Source organism: Chiloscyllium plagiosum, unplaced genomic scaffold (genome assembly GCF_037043375.1).
Source record: "Chiloscyllium plagiosum isolate Xiang-an unplaced genomic scaffold, Cpla_swu_hap1 HiC_scaffold_32, whole genome shotgun sequence".
Lineage (NCBI taxonomy): Eukaryota > Metazoa > Chordata > Chondrichthyes > Orectolobiformes > Hemiscylliidae > Chiloscyllium > Chiloscyllium plagiosum.
In genome coordinates, this window is record NW_028270170.1 from 26,875,408 (window position 1) to 26,896,164 (window position 20,757).

The following is a 20,757-nucleotide window of genomic DNA, read 5'->3' on the forward strand; positions in this document are numbered from 1 at the left end:
AATAAATGTTTTCTACGCTTTCCCTCTAAACTCCATAAACATTTTCCCTGCATTTAGAGTCATAGAAATGTACAGCACGGAAACAGACACTTCGGTCCAACTCGTCCATGCTGACCAGATATCCCAACCTAATCTCATCCCACCTGCCAGCACCTGGACCATATCCCTCCAAACCCTTCCTATTCATATACCTACCCAGATGCCTTTTAAAAAATGTTGTAATTGTACTAGCCTCTGCCACTTCTTCTGGCAGCTCATTCCATACACGTAACACCCTCTGCGTGAAAAAGTTGCCCCTTAGGTCCCTTCTATGTCTTTCCCCCCTCACCCGAAACCTATGCCCTCTAGTCCTGGACTCCCCCACACCAGGGAAAAGACTGTGTCTATTTATCCTATCCATGTCCCTCATAATTTTATAAACCTCTACAAGGTCACCCCTCAGCTTCCGACGCTCCAGGGAAAACATCCCTAGCCTATCCAACCTCTCCCCACAGCTCAAATCCTCCAACCTTGGCAATATCCTTGTAAATCTTTTCTGAACCCTTTCAAGTTTCACAACATCTTTCCGATAGGAATGAGACCAGAATTGCACGCAATATTTCAACAGTGGCCTAACCAATGTCCTGTACAGTCGCAACATGACCTCCCAACTCCTGCACTCAATACTCTGACCATTAAAGGAAAGTATACCAAATGCCTTCTTCACTATCCTATCTATCTGCGACTACACTTTCAAGGTACAATGAACCTGCACTCCAAGGTCTCTTTGTTCAGCAACACTCCCTAGGACCTTACCATTAAGTGTATAACTCCTGCCCTGATTTGCCTTTCCAAAACGCAGCACTTCACATTTATCTAAATTAAACTCCATCTGCCACTTCTCAGCCCATTGGCCCATCAGATCAAGATCCTGTTGTAATCTGAGGTAAGCTGCTTCGCGATCCACTACACCTCATCTGCAAACATACTAATGATAACTCTTACACTCACATCCAAACCATTTGTATAAATGATGAAAAGTAGTGGACCCAGCACAGATCCTCGCGGCACTCCACTGGTCACAGGCCTCCAGTCTGAAAAACTCCACCATCACCCTCGGTTTCTACCTTTGAGCCAGTTCTGTATCCAAATGGCGAGTTCTCCTGTATTCCATGAGGTCTAAACTTGCTCACCAGTCTCCCATGGGGAACCTTGTTGAATGCATTACTGAAGCCCATATAGATCATATCTACCGCTCTGCCCTTATCAATCCACTTTGTTACTTCTTCAAAAACTCAATCAAGTTTGTGAGACACGATTTCCCACAGATTAAGTCACGTTGACTATCCCTAATCAGTCCTTGCCTTTCCAAATACATGTACACCCTGTCCCCCAGGATTCCCTCCAACAACCTGTCCATCACCGATGTCAGGTCCACTGGTCTATAGTTCCCTGGCTTGTCCTTACCACCTTTCTTAAACAGTGACACCATGCTGGCCAACCTCCAGTCTTCCAGCACCTAATCTGTGACTATCAATGATACAAATATCTCAGTTAGGGCCCAGCAATCACTTCCCTAGCTTCCCACAGAGTTCTAGGGTACACCTGATCAGGCCCTGGCTATTTACCCACTTTTAACCGTTTCAAGACATCCAGCACTTCCTCCTCTGTAATATGGAGATTTTGCAAGATGTCACCATCTATTTCCCTACATTCCATGCTCTTTTCCCACAGTAAATACTGATGCAAAATACACGTTGAGTATCTTCCCCATTTCCTGCAGCTCCACACAAAAGCCACCTTGCTGATCTTTGAGGGGCCCTATTCTCTTCCAGTTACCCTTTTGTCCTTCATGTATTTGTAAACACACTTTGGATTCTCCTTAACCCTATTTGCCAAAGCTATGCCCCCTTTTTGCCGTCCTGATTTCTCTCTTAAGTATATTCCTACTGCCTTTACACACTTCTAAGGATTCACTCAATCTATCCTGTCTATACCTGACATATGCTTCTTACTTTTTCTTAACCGAACCCTCAATTTCTTTAGTCATCCAGCATTCCCTATACCTACCAGCCTTTCCTTTCACTCTAACAGGAATACACTTTCTCTGGACTCTCGTTATCTCATTTCTGAAGGCTTCCCATTTTCCAGCCATCCCTTTACCTGCAAACATCAGAATGTCAAAATTGGCCTTCCTCAAACTTCAACTTTTAGATCTGGTCTATCCTTTTCCATCACTATTTTAAAACGAATAGAATTATGGTCGCGGGCCCCAAAGTGCCCCCCCCACTGACACCTCAGTCATCTGGCCTGCCTTATTCCCCTAGAATAGGTCAAGTTTTGCACCTTCTCTAGGAGGTACATCCACATACTGAATCAGAAAACGCTCTTGTACACACTTATCAAATTCCTCTCCATCCAAACCCTTAACACTACGGCAGTCCCAGTCGAAGTTTGGAAAGTTAAAATCCCCTACCATAACCATCCTATCATTCTTACAGATAACTAAGATCTCCTTATAAATTTGCTTCTCAATTTCCCTCTGACTATTAGGGGGTCTATAATACAATCCCAATAAGGTGATCATCCCTTTCTTATTTCTCAGTTCCACCCAAATAACTTCCCTGGATGTATTTCTGGAAATATCCTCCCTCAGAACAGCTATAATGCTATCCTTATCACTCCCCTTCCTCTCTTGCCACCCTTTCAGTCCTTCCTATAGCATTTGTATCCTGGAACATTAAGTTGCCAGTCCTGTCTATCCCTGAGCCATGTTTCCACATTGCTATGATACCCAATCCCATGTTCCTAACCATGCCCTGCGTTCACCTGCCTTCCGTTAGGCCTCTTGCATTGAAATAAATAGTTTATAAGTCCTATCTTGTTCTCTGCTTTGTCCCTGCCTGCCCTGATTGTTTCACTCGTCTTTGTTCTCAACTGTACCAGTGTCAGATGGAAATCTATCCTCACTATCTCCCTGGGTCCCACCCCTCCACCTTACTAGTTTAAATCACCCTGAGCAGCTCTAGCAAATTTCCCTGCCAGTACCTTAGCCCCCTTTCAATTTAGGTGCAATCCGTCCTTCTTGTACTGGTCACTTCGACCCCAAAACAGTTTCCAATGATCTAAAAATGTGAATCCTTCTCTCGTACACCAGCTCTTCAGCCATGCATTCATCTGTTCTATCCTTCTATTCCTGCCCTCGCTAGCTTGTAGCACCGGGAGTAACCCAGATATTACTATTCTCAAGGATCTCCTTTCTAAATTCCTGCCTAACTCTCTGTAATCTCCCTTCAGAATTTCAACCTTTTCCCTTCCTATGTCGTTGGTTCCAACGTGGACAATGACCTCTTGCTGGCCCCTCTCCCCTGTGAGAACATTCTGCACCGTCTCTGAGACATCCTTGATCCTGACACCAGGGAAGCAACGCACCATTCTGATTTCTCGCTTCTGGCCACAGAAATGTCTGTCTGCACCTCGGACTAGGGAGTCCCCTCACAATCAATTGCTTGGAACCCGACGAACCTCTCATTACATTCGAACCAGTCTCAATACCAGAAACTTGGCTGTTCATGCTATGTTCCCCTGGGAATCCATCACCCCCTACATCTTCCAAAACAGCATACTTGTTTGAAATGGGGATAGCCACAGAAGACTCCTGCACTACCTGCCTACCTCTCTTACCTTTCCTGGAGTTAACCCATCTATGTGACTGTATCTGAGACTCTTCCCCCAACCCCCCTTTCTATAACTGCCATCCATCACATCCCTTTGCTCTTGTAAATTCCTCACTGCCTCTAACTGCATCTCCAATCGATCCATTCGATCTGATAGGATTCACAACAACGGCATGTATTGCAGATATAATCCTCAGTAACCTGTAAACTCTCCCTACACTTCCACATCCGACAAGAAGAGCATATCACTCTGAGGTCCATTTTTGCTTCTTTCAATCTATAGACCCAGAAAATAGCACTGTCTTATTCCTCTACAAAACACTGCTCCAGGTTAAATTAATATTTATGGCTTATATTTTAGTTTAATCAAGAGACATAGCTCAATAAAACATAAAATCAACAAAGAATCCATTCTACTCACTACTGCAGACTTATTTTAAGGCCACGCTTAAAATCCACTTATCTACTTCTGTGCTGTGACTGCTGCCAGACAGGTTCCTCCAATATCAGTTGCGAATTTCACTTTTTTAATTTTCCCAAACGCACTCCGATGTCGAGCGATACATGAATTCAACAGCAAAGGCAGGAACTGCTAACTCTGTCAGTTAGCAATGTGGGTTTCTTTGTCTGTGCCTCTCCTGCACTGACCTCACCATATGCTTCTTTTGTCTGTTCTTCTCCCTTTTAAAAGTGCTGTTGTTTTGGCTTTTTTTTTCTCCAAAAGTTCCAAAACAATGCAACAGCATGCAAAACAGTAATTGCTGCTCCTGGAATTCAAGGAAATCATGTCCAACACCTAAAACACCTCAAAAGAAAAAGGAGCAGCTGTTACAGCCAGAGATCTTTCCCGTCTTCTATCTTGGATCATCCAGAATCCTCCTATGAGAATCCTCCAGAATTCCCTATGCCTATTAAAATTTAACTTGTTTTAGTTATATTTAGTTATTTCCCCACCTACTCTCAAGTCAGTATGCTATAAAGGTATGCAAATGATGGTACTATCTAAAACACGAACTTTTCCTTCTTTGATGGTTCATATCCCTTGTACTTTCAGATCTGCTGTTATATTATTTCCTATATGTTACTCTAATACTTGAAGATCTAGAACCAAAAAACAGAAATTGCTAGAAAATCTCAGCAGGTCTGGCAACACCTGTGAAGAAAAATCAAAGTTAATATTTCAGGTCAGCTTCAGAATGTTCTGAAGAGGAGTCACTGGACCCAAAACGTTAACAGAAAAGGCCTGCCAGGATTTCCAGTATCCACTGTTCTTTTGGTTTTTTTAACTTGAAGATTCAGATTTGCTAAGATTGAAAACACTGAGTCAGGTAAATAGAGCTTCAGGTCCATTTTATTAAACTCGTTATTGTTGAAAACGTTGAGTGATTGCAACATTTATTGCTTGTCGGCGATGCTATGAAATTAATTTTGCTTTTCATAACTGAACTGTGATAATTACTCTAATTGGGTAGGCTATCTATGCTTGTCGATAAGGCACTAGGCACCATGAGATGCATCCAATCATATCGAGGTCAGCATGGTGGCTCAGTGGTTAGCACTGCTGCCTCACAGTGCTTGGAACCCGGGTTCAATTTCACACTCAGATGACTGTGCAGTTTGCACATTCTCCTCATATGTACGTGGGTTTCTTGCGATAGGTCCGGTTTCCTCCCTCCGCACTCCGTGTAAAGGTTAGGTGGGTTGGCCATCCTAAATTGCTCATAGTATCCAAGGATGTGCAGACTAGGTGGATTGGACATGGGAAATGCTGGGTTACAGGGATAGGATGGGGGGGTGGGTCTGGATGAGATGCCCTTCGGAGGGTTGATGTGGACTCAATTGGCTAAATGGCCTGTTTCCACATTATGGGGATTCGATGAATTGAAGTGAAAATAGAAATTGCTAAAACACTGACCATAATTTTTCAGTTGTTCTTAGATCCAGAGTGATGCTAGAAGACTGAAGAATTGCAGCATCGCACCCTTGTGCAAAAAGGGTGTAAAGATAAGCTCAGTAACTGCAGGCCGATCAGTTTAATTATGGTAAAACATCTAGGAAAACATAATTCCTGACAAAATTGTCACATGGACAAATGCAGGTGAATTAAGGAAAGCCTAGTAGTATTTAAATAGTGGTCAACTGATTTGAAGTTTTTTGAAGAGTAATAGAGGAGAGCGATGAAGGCAACACTGCTGATGTGGTGTATGTGGACTTTCAAAAGAAGTTTGAAACACTGCAGCGCAAGAGGCTTGTGAGCATAGCGGATGGAATGACACAATAGCAACTAGCAAGCAGGCAGTAATGGCTAACAGATGTTTTGCAGGTCAGGTAAGGTGTGTAGTGGAGTTCCCCAGAAGTCAATGTGGTACCTTTGCTTTTTATGATATATAAACTAATGTTCTAGACCTTAGTGTAGAACAGGGCATGAATTTGTGGAGAATACACCAAAAGGAAGAAAGTTCAGAATTTCAAAAAGGAAATACAAAGGAACCCTGAACATCCGGCAGTCGATCAACCGATATTCCCTGCCTGTGTCCTTAAGATAATCAAGGTTCCTCTGTACACATGTCGCTGGAAGAAGTGGTCAGCTAAAGTTCAATGTGGAGGATGGGGAGGTAATTCATCTTTGAAGGAAGACAGAATGAGAATAAAATGAAGAGTACAACTCAAAAGGGCGTAACAGGACATGGACCTAAATGTGAGATTGTTTAGGTCAGAGTGGTGTTGGAAAATATGCGTTGAAGTTCATGGGACAGGTTGAGGAAGTGGTGTTATATTGGTGGTAAAGGAGGATCATCAAATTTTAACTTTCACCATCTGATTGTTAGAACATAGAACAACACAGTGCAGAACAGGCCCTTCGGCCCTCAATGTTGCACCGACCTGTGAACTATTCTCAGCTCGTCCCCCTATACTATCCCATCTTCATCCATGTGCTGATCCAAGGATTGTTCAAATCTCCCCAATGTAGCTGAGTTAACTATATTGGCAGGTAGGGCATTCCACGCCCTTACCACTCTCTGAGTAAAGAACCTGCCTCTGACATCTGTCTTAAATCTATCACCCCTCAATTTGTAGTTATGCCCCCTCGTACAAGCTGACATCATCATCCTAGGAAAAAGACTTTCACCATCTCCCCCATCTAATCCTCTGATCATCTTGTATGTCTTTATCAAATCCTCTCTTAGCCTTCTTCTTTCCAATGAGAACAGATCCAAGTCTCTCAGTCTTTCCTCATAAGACCTTCCCTCTAGACCAGGCAACTTCCTTATTAATACAAGAAAAAGGAGATTCGCCGAACTGGTCTCTAACTGTATAGAGGAAATGATCTTGGAAGCATGTGAAATATGCAGAAAAGATTCAATGGAATAGATCCAGGGATAAGAAACTTCAGTTTGGAAGATAGATTGGAAAAGGTAGAATCATTTTCTTTGAAGAGATAGACTAAGGCAGACCTAATAAGGCTTTTCAAAATTGTCATAGAGACGTACTGCATGGAAACAGACCCTTCGGTTCAACTCATCCATACCAACCAGATATCCTAACCTAATCTAGTCCCACCTGCCAGCACCCGGCCCATATCACTCAAAACCCTTCCTATTCATATACCCATCTAAATGCCTCTTAAATGTTGCAATTGTACCAGCCTCCACCACATCCTCTGGCAGCTTATTCCATACAAAGTACCACCCTCTGCGTGAACAAGTTACCCCTTAGGTCTCTTTTATATCTTTCCCCTCTCACCCTAAACCTATGCTCTCTCGTTCTGGACTCCCTGACCCCAGGGAAAAGACTGTTTATTTATCCTATCCATGCCCCTCATAATTTTGTAAACCTCTATAAGGTTACCCCTCAGCCTCCGACGCTCCAGGGAAAACAGCCCCAGCCTGTTCAGCCTCTCCCTGTAGCTCAGATCCTCCAACCCTGGCAACATTCTTGTAAATCTTTTCTGAACCCTTTCAAGTTTCATAACATCTTTCCGATAAGAAGGAGACCAGAATTGCACGCAATATTCCAACAGTGGCCTAACCAATGTCCTGTACAGCCGCACATGACCTCCCAACTCCTGTACTCAATACTCTGACCAATAAAGGAAAGCATACCAAACGCTGCCTTCACTAGCCTATCTACCTGCGATTCCACTTTCAAGGAGCTATGAACCTGCACGCCAAGGTCTCTTTGTTCAGCAACGCTCCCTAGGACCTTACCATTAAGTGTATAAGTCTGCTAAGATTTGCTTTGCCAAAATGCAGCACCTCACATTTATCTGAATTAAACTCCATCTGCCACTTCTCAGCCCATTGGCCCATCTTGTCAAGATTCTGTTGTAGTCTGAGGTAACCCTCTTCGCTGTCCACTAACCTCCAATTTTGGTGTCATCTGCAAACTTACTAACTGTACTCTTATGCTCACATCCAATCATTTATGTAAATGGCAAAAAGTAGAGGGCCCAGCACCGATCCTTGTGGCACTCCACTGGTCACAGGCCTCCAGTCTGAAAAACAACCCTCCACCACCACCCTCTATCTTCTACCTTTGAGCCAGTTCTGTATCCAAATGGCTAGTTCTCCTGTATTCCATGAGACCTAACCTTGCTAATCAGTCTCCCATGGGAAATCTTATCAAACGCCTTACTGAAGTCCATACAGATCACATCTACTGCTCTGCCCTCATCAATCTTCTTTGTTACTTCTTCAAAAAACTCAATCAAGTTTGTGAGGCATGATTTCCCACGCACAAAGCCATGTTGACTATCCCTAATCAGTCCTTGCCTTTCCAAATACATGTACATCCTGTTCCTCAGGATTCCCTCCAACAACTTGCCCACCACCGAGATCAGGCTCACCGGTCTATAGTTCCCTGGCTTGTCTTTACCGCCCTTCTTAAACAGTGGCACCACGTTTGCCAACCTCCAGTCTTCCGGCACATCACCTGTGACTATCGATGATACAAATATCTCAGCAAGAGGCCCAGCTATCACTTCTCTAGTTTCCCACAGAGTTCTCGGGTACACCTGATCAGGTCCTGGGGATTTATCCACTTTTAACCGTTTCAAGACATCCAGTAGTCCCTCCTCTGTAATCTGGACATTTTGCAAGATGTCACCATCTATTTCTCTACAGTCTATATCTTCCATATCCTTTTCCACAGTAAATACTGATGCAAAATATTCATTTAGTATCTCCCCCATTTTCTGTGGGTCCACACAAAGGCAGCCTTGCTGATCTTTGAGGGGCCCTATTCTCCCCCTAGTTACTCTTCTGTCCTTAATATATTTATAAAAACCTTTTGGATTCTTCTTAATTCTATTTGCCAAAGCTATCTCATGTCCCCATTTTGCCCTCCCGATTTCACTCTTAAGTATACTCCTCCAAGGATTCACTCAATCTATTCTGTCTATACCCGACATATGCTTCCTTCTTTTTCTTAACCAAACCCTCAATTTCTTTAGTCATCCAGCATTCCCTATACCTACCAGCCTTCCCTTTCACCCTGACAGGAATATACTTTCTCTGGATTCTTGTTATCTCATTTCTGAAGGCTTCCCATTTTCCAGCTGTCCCTTTGCGAACATCTGCCTCCAATCAGGTTTCGAAAGTTCTTGCCTAATACCGTCAAAATTGGCCTTTCTCCAATTTAGAACTTCAATTTTTAGATCTGGTCTATCCTTTTCCATCACTATTTTAAAACGAATAGAATTATGGTCGCTGGACTCAAAGTGCTCCCCCATTGACACCTCAGTCATCTGCCCTGCCTTATTTCCATAGAGTAGATCAAGTTTTGCACCTTCTCTAGTAGGTACATCCATATACAGAATCAGAAAATTGTCTTGTACACACTTAACAAATTCCTCTCCATCTAAACCTTGAACACTATGGCAGTCCCAGTCGATGTTCGGAAAGTTAAAATCCCCTACCATAACTACCCTATTATTCCGACAGATAGCTGAGATCTTTTAAGTTTGTTTCTCAATTTCCCTCTGAGTATTGGGGTTGCTGTACTCTTCTGTTCTTCAGTTCACTGAAAAGACTGCTATCATCCTGGTTGTGTGCTGGTATAAATAAAATGCAAACTGAGCATTTTATCTTTGATTAAACTACATCCCCAAACTGAAGCACCATTATATTAAACTCCAAGCCATCCTGAAGCATGATGGTGCATTCAATTTTTAATTTTTACATGATCTGGATCTCTCACATACAAAAATGAAAGCATCCACCTTCCTGGTTTCTTTTTTAAATCAATGATTTTAATTACTCTCAGAAATTGTCAAGGGAAAGAATCAGCATGTAGCCACAATATTATTACCTTTCAATCTTTCCTTGGATATCCTTGCAATCCTCTATCAGTTGTTGTGTCTTTTAACAACAGGATAACATTATCTTTCGGATGTAATTTTCATTCCAACTCCTACTCCAAACAGTATGATTAATTTCCCAATTAAACCTTTCCCAACTGATGGCTATAAATCTCAACACCAATTACCACCAATGGCTGCATATCATCACTCCACCCAATCCTTCTCTCAAATTGGACACATCGAATACAGAGACCAATGTGAAACCAGTTTAATTTCCCCATATGTTCAGATGACCATTTACAGGTCTAACGGCTACAATGTACAATCCTTACTTGGAGTAACCCCACAAGATAGACATTACCTTAGCAGAATCCTTTTGATCAACAATTCTGATCAACACTAAACACTACCTGGTTGGTTTGGATGAGTTGAACCAAAGGGCCTGTTTCCATGCTGTGCTCTCTATGACAATTCTGTCACTACCCCAGCCTCAACTGTTGGCTGGAACAAATTTCAATCAATTTTCCTGTGTTAACTTCATTCCCCAGACTTCAGCATCTGTTGCTTTTCAAAGACGTCATTCCATAGTTAAACTCTACATAACTTAACACTCCCTGTTTGCAATATTTTCCATCACTGGCAGTCTCCCTTCACCCTCTTTTTACCCCTTCCTTCTCTCTTTCTCTCCCGCCCCCCAACTCCTTGTCTAGCCCACCCATTCATGTCATCTATTCAACAATTCCACCATCTGACCATTACCTTGGATCTCTGACCCTCTCCCATCTTCTCTGTTACCAACATATTCTCCATCCCTATACACCCATTCCTTTTCAATCTGCCCATCTCTCCTTCCTTCTTTATCTCCTACCTCTTCTTCCCCTCTCAATCATATTTTCCTGTCTCTTACCTCCCAACTAATCCTGGGGTCACACATTGGGTAATCAAATGGTGGGTTTTGTTCTTTCAAGAACATTAATGAACCATTTGAGTTTTTGAGATTATCTAACAGCTTTATTTTCTCATTGAAACCCCACAGAGTTTCAATTTGGAATTTGAAATCATTATTAGTTGAGGACTCCGAATTGTTTGATCAGTAACATCAAATTTAATTGGTTATTTATCTCACCAATGTAGAATCATGCTGTGAGCCAACTGACTACTTAAAAGCAGTGGTCTACAAAAATAATTAATTGTCTGCAAAATACAGTGTCCTGAAGAAGTGAAAGGCAGATCTTTCTTAGATATTTCTGACTGCAGCGATAATAAGAACTTGCCTGATGCCTGGTTGCATGCCTGTTGTTTTCATCTTGTCTTTGCGATAATGCCCTGTCATCAATCTGCCTTTCACGTTGCTGAGCTCTAACCTGTAACCATCAACAGCAGAAAATTAGAAGTTAAACTCTACGAATCCCAGAAGCAGCCAGATAATTATTGCACTGACAAGTTGGGCAGAAGGCCAAGAAACTGCTGTCTAGATAACTTATCAAACAGCCTGGATCACAATTAACATCAGTAAACATTAACAAAATTATGGGTCCCACCTTTCCAATACTTACTGAAGCTCAACAAGAGATATACATTTTTCAAATACAGCCTATTCAAACTCTGCTGGACACAAACATACACAGCACAGGGAGGGCTATGCAGCTTTTCTGTGAATGCAGATCTACACGTTAATCTGTAACAAACATCTTCATTCCTTTCTCCAATCACTACTGCACTGGAGTGAGATGCAAAGTTTCAACTACCAGGAAAAGTCCCCCAGCAACTAAAGCAAAAACACTCATATTATATTGAATTAATTAGCTTCCCTGTGTCATGCCCAAACCATTGAAAAACACAATCCCTTACTATGTTTCTCCAAAAGCACTCCTACAGCAAACTTCTCACTTAAAAATTCAGATTTTGGACTGTGCTGATAATGGTTTACCCAGCTCTGGTTAGATGGGATTCAAGAAGCGTTGGTGGGGTTTCCATTCAGTTTCTACTATTGATACAAATGCAGTGTGATAAATGCAGTGTCAAGCAAACACAACAAATGATTATAACAACACATCAACTGCCAAAGATTCAAACCACTTTTTTCTTAAAAGCATTGATTACAGATTATAACACTGATTGTTTGGCACGACTGCAGGCATGAAGCCTCAAATCATGAAGTGCCCAGTGGATGGGCATCAAAATAACTATAGGTTCTTCAAGATTTCAAACACTATTGTAAATGTATGATTGAATAAATGTATGATTGAAATGAGTACCATTGCTTGAAATGTAACCTCATTCGTTTTCAGTACATGATCATTGTTTTCACACATGCTCTGCCTGAAAACAGGTCATTATCTGCTTACATCACCCTGAGCCATTCTCTCAATAACTTTTTTGCCAATAGTAGTTTTCCATTGCCTTCCATGCTCAGTGACAGAGTGAGAATGCAGATGACAGGTACTTCAGCTGGAACAGAAATCAAATTGTGTTGTTGGCATTTTTGTTGTCCAACACTAGCCATTTTACCAACTTAGCCAACTGGATCCTGGTTTCAGCATATGTATAGTAATTAACCAATTTTGGAGGAAATGCAACTCTCTCAATCTTACTCCACATCATGACTTGAAACTATACTGAATTGTGTTTAAAACCCATCATTTGCAATTGTGTCCATCACCAAATCGAGTCAATTATAATTATAAGGGATCTCAAAATGAACAGCGGAGCGTCAAAAAAATTAATATCAATTATATAAAACAAGGTGGTTATAGTAATGAAAACCCCAAAATCTGCCCCTCCTTTTATCAAGAATTGGAGGCTAAGAGAATGTTCAAACAGAATTAATGTTAAATATTTCAAAATATAATGTAAAATCCACAATACCTTACATTCGTCTGCAGACAGATTATGATATAATGGACAACCAGATATGGAGAAGTGCCTTTCATGCTTTCCAGTCAAATGACCTAGATTTAACAACATGAGTAATGATATAATCACATGATTATCAAGACTACATGTCAAAATACATTTCAACATTGTTTTACTCATAGTCAGTTCTTGATTCATCTTCAAATAAAACATGGTATCAGCATTACAATTTTAGCAATAGTTGAGAAGCTGCCTTGTTTCTATTGATCCATTTAGGACATACTGTACAAATACTGCATGACCATTCATGAAATTAACTACAGTCAAGAGATACTTAAAATAAAAAGGTCCAACAAAATTGATTATGATTCATATTGAGTATGCAATCGAACCATACTCACACAACTAACTTATAAAGCTAGAATGCATCTCTGAACAGGTTGATCAGAACACATTTATAAAGCTAGAAAGCAAAGGGGACATCTGGTTCAATGCTAGTGATCCTGAGCCAGGATGCCCACATTCAAGTCCGTTTTTTTAAAAAAGAAGAGGTGCATCATAACATCCCTGAACATACTGATTATAAATATTGATTATGCCTGGGGAGCTGTGCATTACCAAAAAAACACACAGTTGTGGGCCCAAATCAAAAGGGATTACAGAAAGAACATTTAGGATCAAAAATATTATGTTAACCTTAAACTGTAGCAACGCAGCTTTAAATATTACCAAATCATGAACAATCATCCTCCATTCTAAATTACATCAAATGAGAGTTCTTTTTTTATAGACAATACAGTATATCTTGCAATTATTAGAGTTTTTAACTTTTAGTTTTTTTTCCCCAACAGTAGCATTTCCACAAGAGTTGAAAGGCAATAGGTTAGAAACCACATCACAAGAAGTGAGCACTATCTAAAACAGATGACTCTAGTTATGCAAGCATTGATGCAAGAACATTCAGTAAGCTAGATGAAGTTCCTATTTAGTCTTCCATATTAGAAGAGTGCCTATGCAGATACTAAATAAGGCAGAATTCAGTTAAGCACACACACATTACCAAAAAGGTACTTAGTGAAACTATCAGAAGGGATCCAGGGGTATTCTACCTATAAAGTAGTTAATGCCCTCATAAGGGAGGAAAATTAGTGAAGAGGTGTAAGGAGAGAAGCACACCAATGAAAAGCTGTATTCACTAACAACCCCTTCCTTAGATTTTGGCCCTAGGTTTATCCTGTTGGGCAGAAACACTCACCATTACAACAAAACATGATTCCGACTTCAATAAATAATTGAAAAAGCAGAAGACAGGGAATTATATATATTCTCCTACTACCTATGATTTTCTCTGTCTTCGCATTTGTAAGGTCTTCTATGAGATGATAGAGTTTTTTTCAACCAGTTTATTTTGTTGCACAACAGAAAACCAACTATGTGAATCCTAAATTGCCTTCTTTACACTACAACTGTAAAAATGGTTGGATTAAAAATGGAAAAGAAAAACTATGCTCCTGCACTAACACTAGCATTCGCAAAGGAAGTTTACACGCAAGTTTTATTCTACATCAAACAAAAGCTTGTTCAGACTGTTCACACACGGAGAAAGAGTGTAGATCTTACTAACACCATCTGGAAGAGTGGCGGTGAAATCAGATTATAAATCTCTTGTGCACTAGTCAAGCAGCCAAGAAAAGATGGCAAAGAAGACATTGGGATAAGGCTGTGATCTCATCTCTTTCCCAAGGAGCATGTTTACGCATCAACATAAAGAGAAACAGCAACAAAAGTACATAAAAAAGTAATATGCCTCCCATCTACACCAATGCACATTGCTCAAAGAAACTAAAGAAACGGCAAAAAATCACATTTGATGTGTAAGCAAGTGAACATTAACGTAGCAAACTTGGAACATGCCCTTTGGTTGAATATCTGTAATGCAGTTATTTGCTACAGTTTTCTAGCAAGTAGACAGTCTAAAAAATTGTCAATATTCTGCAAATGTTCAGCAGACATAGAAACAATTTATACCTAAAGAATTGCAGCCCGGAGTAGGGCATTTCATGTTGAAATTATAACTCTCATGAAAACGGCGACGTTTTGGCCTGTGTGAGAGGTCACTTCCAGAGTCTTTCATTGAAGCATCTTTCGCTACACTCTCATCATGTGATGCATTTGGACTGGAAATATCAATGTCAGATTCTGAGGATGGAGCATTGCCTGTAGGGGTACGCGGGGGAGACTCATCATGGTCAATGGCTGTCTTAGTATCTGAAAATAGACAGAGAAAAATAAAGTACAAGTTAACAACAACAACTTTAATTCCTCAACATATATGCCAACTACAACGTCCTGTTTGCATACTGGATCCAAAAAGAATTATATTTTTGAAGCATTCATGCTGTATATATTTTATTTAAAATGTTTTATTTAAAATTGCACAGACGAACGTACAAATTAAATTTTTGGAAACAGAAAAGTTCAAATGCCACGGTTCCATCATTCCGTGTATTTTATACTTAGGATTTAAAAGTCATACAGGAAATGTTAGTAGAAATAAGCAGTTTCTATGGTTTGGAAAAAGTTACAGCACGAAACTGAGAAAGCATGGATTTCGTGACAGAAGTGATGGAAGGAGAAAAATATAGTGTAAGAACTTGAATTTAAATGCACCCTTAACACAATGAGACACGCCACGCCACTTCACAGGAACATCACAAAATAAAATATGACAACAAGTTACATAAGGAGGTATTAAGTCAGATGAGTAAAAGCAGGGACTGAGAGATACATTTTAATGAGCATTTTAAAGGATGAAAGCAAAGTACACAGACAGAAAATTCAAAGCAGAAAGCCATTGCAATTGAAGTCATAGCCACGAATGATGGAGCAATGTTACAGTTCAAAAGTAACAAAATTAAAATTCAGAGTATCACGAAATAGAACAGTAAAGATAAAACACGAACAAAAGTTTTAATGAAGAGAGTTTAATTGCAAAATAGCTAGCATATATGCATTGAAGTTCAAGAATTACTATTGACATTTTGGAGAAGACTTCAGTGTAGCACAATCAAGAATCAGGTCAACGTAAAAAATGTTTAAGAGGTAAAACAAAATCATGCTACTGTTTGCAGGTATTGATAAAACTTATGTGACACAGCAGAAAAGGTTTTTGAACAGATAGAAAATGTAGGTTGTTTTTATTAATTTTTAAAAAATCAAATACAAATTAAGCCACTTGGCCCTGAGAAGACTGAAGACTAAGAGCATAGATGGCATACAATTTGAAGAAAGTTAAATGAATTAGAAGTGAAAAACTGAGACTGCTGCAATTAAAACAAAAAACAGTAGGAACAAGAATGAACCTAGAGAAAAAAGTGAGAATATGAAGCACAAGCCACCATGAACTACTCAAGAAAAATAATCAATCATAAAACTTCTCTGAGCAAGAGCCAATTTCTATGACCATTGCTCCCCCAATTGATCACCATTGCTCCCTTCTGCCCCACCGACCCCATTTTGCTTCTCCCTGGGCCTGGCCTTCTGTGTTCCAGTGTTGGGGAGAGAACTCATCCAGAACATGGGAGCAGGCAAGTGAGTCTAGTTTAGTTTGGGATTATGTTTGGCATAGACTGGTTTGACCAAAGGGTCTCTTTCCATTCTGTATGAATCTACAACTCTATAAACCTCTCCAAAAAAAATCTGCTTATAATCAGATCCTGAGCATAATCAAATCAATACTGGATTCATCAAATATTCAAGAGGTAGTTCCAGATTAGCACGGTAATGCTAATACATTAGCAACTGGAATAACAGACTAATCGAAAAAGACAATATGGATTGGATCAAGATAATTCTGAAGTTAGCAATACTTAACAGTAAGCAGAGTCTGTCTTTTGCATTCGACAGCACAAGCAAATTTTCAGAAAAAGTCAAACAGATTTACAGTAGTGCACAGGCCAAGAGTAAGTTCAGATATATACATCTGAAGAATGATGATAGGGAAACCATGAGGACTAGAATCCTTACTGGAGTTCGTACAGATAAAACAGGTCTAAAACTGAGCACTGCATACAAGGAGTACTAAGAATAGGATTTTGAGAGCAATGAGCCAAAAAGATTTGTTTCTAAAGGGGAACATGGAAGGAAGGGATCAGAGGAGTGGCAAGTGGATAATGACAATAGTAGATCAGGGCGAGGGCTGAAGAAAATCGGTAAGTCCCTTTATTTTACAGTGAGGTAAAGTTGTGATGACAGTTATGATTTACTTCAGATACAATTTATCTCAAGATAAAACAAAATAAAGAATACACTTGTACATCAAAAAACAATAATTTCTGACCATTCTCATCAATACTTCAATTGAGTCTTTTGTTGTCTTGTTGCTTTCCTGAACAAAACCCTGGCTTGGCTGCATTTTTTGGTCTAATATGTCTTTGTTGTATACAAGAGAAAGGGGAGAAGTTCAGGATCTCTTGCTAAGTACTCAGAGTCAGCTACAGTTCAGCACAATGGTGTGAGGCATTATTGATTATTTAAATAATTTCATGACTTTGTATAATAATTACAACCGATAGGAAACAACTCAAATCTTGTTCATTAGCACTGGAATTATCTAGCATTTCAGATGCTTTTTAAAAAAACCTTTGCAGGAATATGTAATATTTTAAAATATTTAAATTTATCCTTTTCTCCCTCAATATTTTTCTCAATAGGCCATAAGTCTTAAATCAGACAACATTTTCTGGTATTAAAATGACATTTGCATTTCAAATGACCTAGCAGCCTTTGCAACATCATCAATTCACTTCTCAATCATGGACAGTTTTCTGTCATAAGGTATTTCACTCTTTGCCTGGTGAATCAAGAGTAATAAAATTGTGCAGATAAAGCATAATATCCAAAACTTCAAGTAATGGCAATGCTGAATGAACCACACAGTGCTTCAAAAAAAATATCATGCACATTCAATCAAGCACAGATCACTATGCCCTTATCTCCATATTTCATTCTCCCTGACTCTCCCAATCTTAAACCCACAATCATTTACTAAACAAACTTCTGCTAATAATCAGAAGTTAGCAGATCTAACTCATGTCTTTAATCATAAGACAAACCGTTTGACAAGATTTAATTATTTTGTAGATAACCAATTAACTGTGGTTTTGATTTTTCAAGTATGTTTAAACTTTGAATATCTGCCCAGGCTTTAACGTAAAATCAAGAAGACAAAATACAAGCAATTAAAAAGCCTGATTGTACAAGTTGCTTAATAGTTCAGAAATGAAAGCACAACACCACCAATGCAACATTTTCAACAAAACTTACTATGCAGTAAATGAAATTATTCAAGACAAAATGTTTACCATTGCACTTCATTGTGCAACAAAAGCATGCCTACAGCCCAACGTCACTGCCCAGCAAACAGGCTTCAATGAAAGCACATAAGTTGCAAAATTCCCTTTACAAGTAGTGAAACTTAGGGTAAATTTTAAGTTGCCAAATACACTGAGGAGAAGGTAATATTGAATTCAGCAGATTGCTCAATTTGTTTTCTATAGAAATTACTGCACAGAAAAAAGCTACTCATCCAGTATGGCTTGATAATAAGTTGCAAGCCAAATTTCACAAGGAATCTGGAGCTGAGAGAAAATTTTGAGTCTAAAAACAATTTATTGAAGAGAAAATTGGCACACAGAGGCAATGTGCCAGTGCACTTAATATTTTGACCAAATATATTTAATAAATTTCTTGCACGTTAAGTATTTCAAACCAGGTGGAAAACCCTTTTTACCCCTTTGCTTTTCTCACAAATCCAGTGATTATTTACCGGGTTTGAACAAAGTACTAGCCTCTTCACAACTCTTTATTCTGTACGGCAATGAAGTAACAATCACAATGTAATATTCTGAACTAGAAGGGGACCAATATCTTGGTAGCCAGGTTTGCTAGTGCTATAAGGGAAGGTTTAAACCAAATTGGCAGGGGAGTAGAGATCCTCAACAGCAGGGGGGCAAGTGCGAGGTTGGAAGGAGAAATAGTATTCCGAAATAATAAAGTGAAGAGAAAGTGAGGCTGCAACACAACAGGGAGCAAGGAATGCTTGTTGGATTAAATTGGATCCGGTTCAATGCAAGAAGGCCGACAGGTAAGGCCGATGAACTCAGGGGATGGATAGGTAGGTGGGATATTATAGTCATTACAGAAATATGGCTAAGGGAGGGACAGCTTAATGTACCAGGGAACAGCTGGTTTAGGCGGGACAGAAGTGAAGGAGGAAATCAGGAGTGTGAAAAAGAGGCATGGGACAGCCATGGCTGAGACGATTAGGGTGAATCCAAAGAGGTTTTATCAGGATATTAAAGGAAAAAGAATAACTAGAGAGAGAATTGGACACCTCAAAGTCCAAAGTGGACATGTACGCGTAGAACCGCAGGAGATGGGCAAGGTCCTCAATGAATATTTTTCCTCTGTGTTTACCGTTGGGAATTTGGGGAAGTTAGTGGTCATATCTTGGGGACAGTCCATATCACAGTAGAGGTGGTGTTGGATGTATTAGAATGTATGAAGGTGGATAAATCTGATCCTGACCAGATATATCCAAGAACAGTGCAAGAGATGAAAGAAGACATTGCGAGAGCCCTGGCTGATATTTTTGGATCATTGTTAGCCACAGGTGAGGTCCCAGAAGACTGGACGGTAGTGAATGTTGTGGCTTTATTCAAGAAGGGCTGCGAAGAAAAACTTGTGAACTGTAGACCAGTAAGCCTAACATCTGTGGGAAGTAGACCAGTAAGCCTAACAACTGTGGGAAGTAGACCAGTAAGCCTAACATCTGTGGGAAGTAAATTACTTGAGTATTCTGAGAGATAAGATATACATGCATTTAGAAACACAGGGTTCAACGAGGAATAATCAACATGGATTTGTGTGTGGGAGATCATGCCTCACAAATTTGTTAGAGCACTTTGATGTCATGACCAGGAAGATGGACAAGGGCAGGGTGGTAGACCTAGTCGATATGGATTTCAGTAAGGTCTTTGATAAGGTTCCACAAGGTAGGCTGCTCTGGAATGTTAAATCGCATGGAATCCAGGGAGATCTGGCAAACTGGTACACAATTGGCTTGACGGTTGGAAGCAGACGGTTATAGTGGAAGAATGCTTGTCGGACTGGTGGCCTGTGACTAGTGGAGTGCCTCAGGGATCGGTGCTGGGCCCACTGCTGTTTGTTATCTATATCAATGATTTGGATGAGAATGTACAAGGCATGATTAGTAAGTTTGCAGATGACACTAAAATAGATGCTACCGTGAACAATGAGGAAGGTTATCAGAAATTGCAGCAGCATCTTGATCAGCCGGCAGCGTGGGCCCAGAAATGGCAAATGGAGTTTAATATAGTGTGAGGTCTTGCATTTTGCAAGTCAAATCAAGATAGGAGTTTCATGGTGAATAGTAGGGCCTTAAGTAGTGTAGTGGAACAGAGTTCAGTTCACAGTGCACAGTTCTCTGAAAGTGGAGTCACGGGTAGATACAGCAGTGAAGGCAGCTTCTGGCACATTAGCCTTCATCAGTCAGGGCATTGAGCATGGAAGTTGGGAAGTTATGTTGCAGTTGTACTTGGAGTATTGTGTTCAGTATTCATCACCTTGTTATAGGAAGGATGTTATCAAGTAGAGAAGAAATTTACAAGAATGCAACCAGAACTCAATGGCCTGAGTTATAGGGAGAGGTTGAACAAGCTAGGGCTTTTTTTCTTTAGAGGACAGGAGACTGAGGGGGAATCTTATCAAGATGTTTTAGATCATGAACATGTACTCAGTCATTTTCCGAGGGTTGAGGAATCAAGGACCAGAGGGCATCAGTTTAAGGTGAGAGGGACAACTTTTTACACAGAGGGTGGTACGCATATGGAATGAGCTGCCAGCAAAAGTGGTTGAGGAAGG

At 40.2% G+C, this 20,757-nt stretch overlaps 1 protein-coding gene across 4 annotated transcripts in view; it reads right to left on the reverse strand.

Annotated features, from left to right (window-relative positions):
• The window catches only part of kat7b (K(lysine) acetyltransferase 7b), an 83,433-nt gene that overhangs the window by 32,557 nt on the left and 30,119 nt on the right, over positions 1-20,757 (reverse strand). For 3 of the 4 annotated variants that reach the window (XM_043675147.2, XM_043675149.2, XM_043675151.2), the window contains 3 exons: positions 14,842-15,081; positions 12,826-12,908; positions 11,232-11,321 (listed from right to left, as the gene is read on the reverse strand). In XM_043675147.2, coding sequence (XP_043531082.2) covers positions 11,232-11,321; positions 12,826-12,908; positions 14,842-15,081 — 413 coding nt within the window. The remainder of the gene's footprint in view (positions 1-11,231; positions 11,322-12,825; positions 12,909-14,841; positions 15,082-20,757) is intronic. The other variant, XM_043675148.2, reaches the window with a different exon arrangement.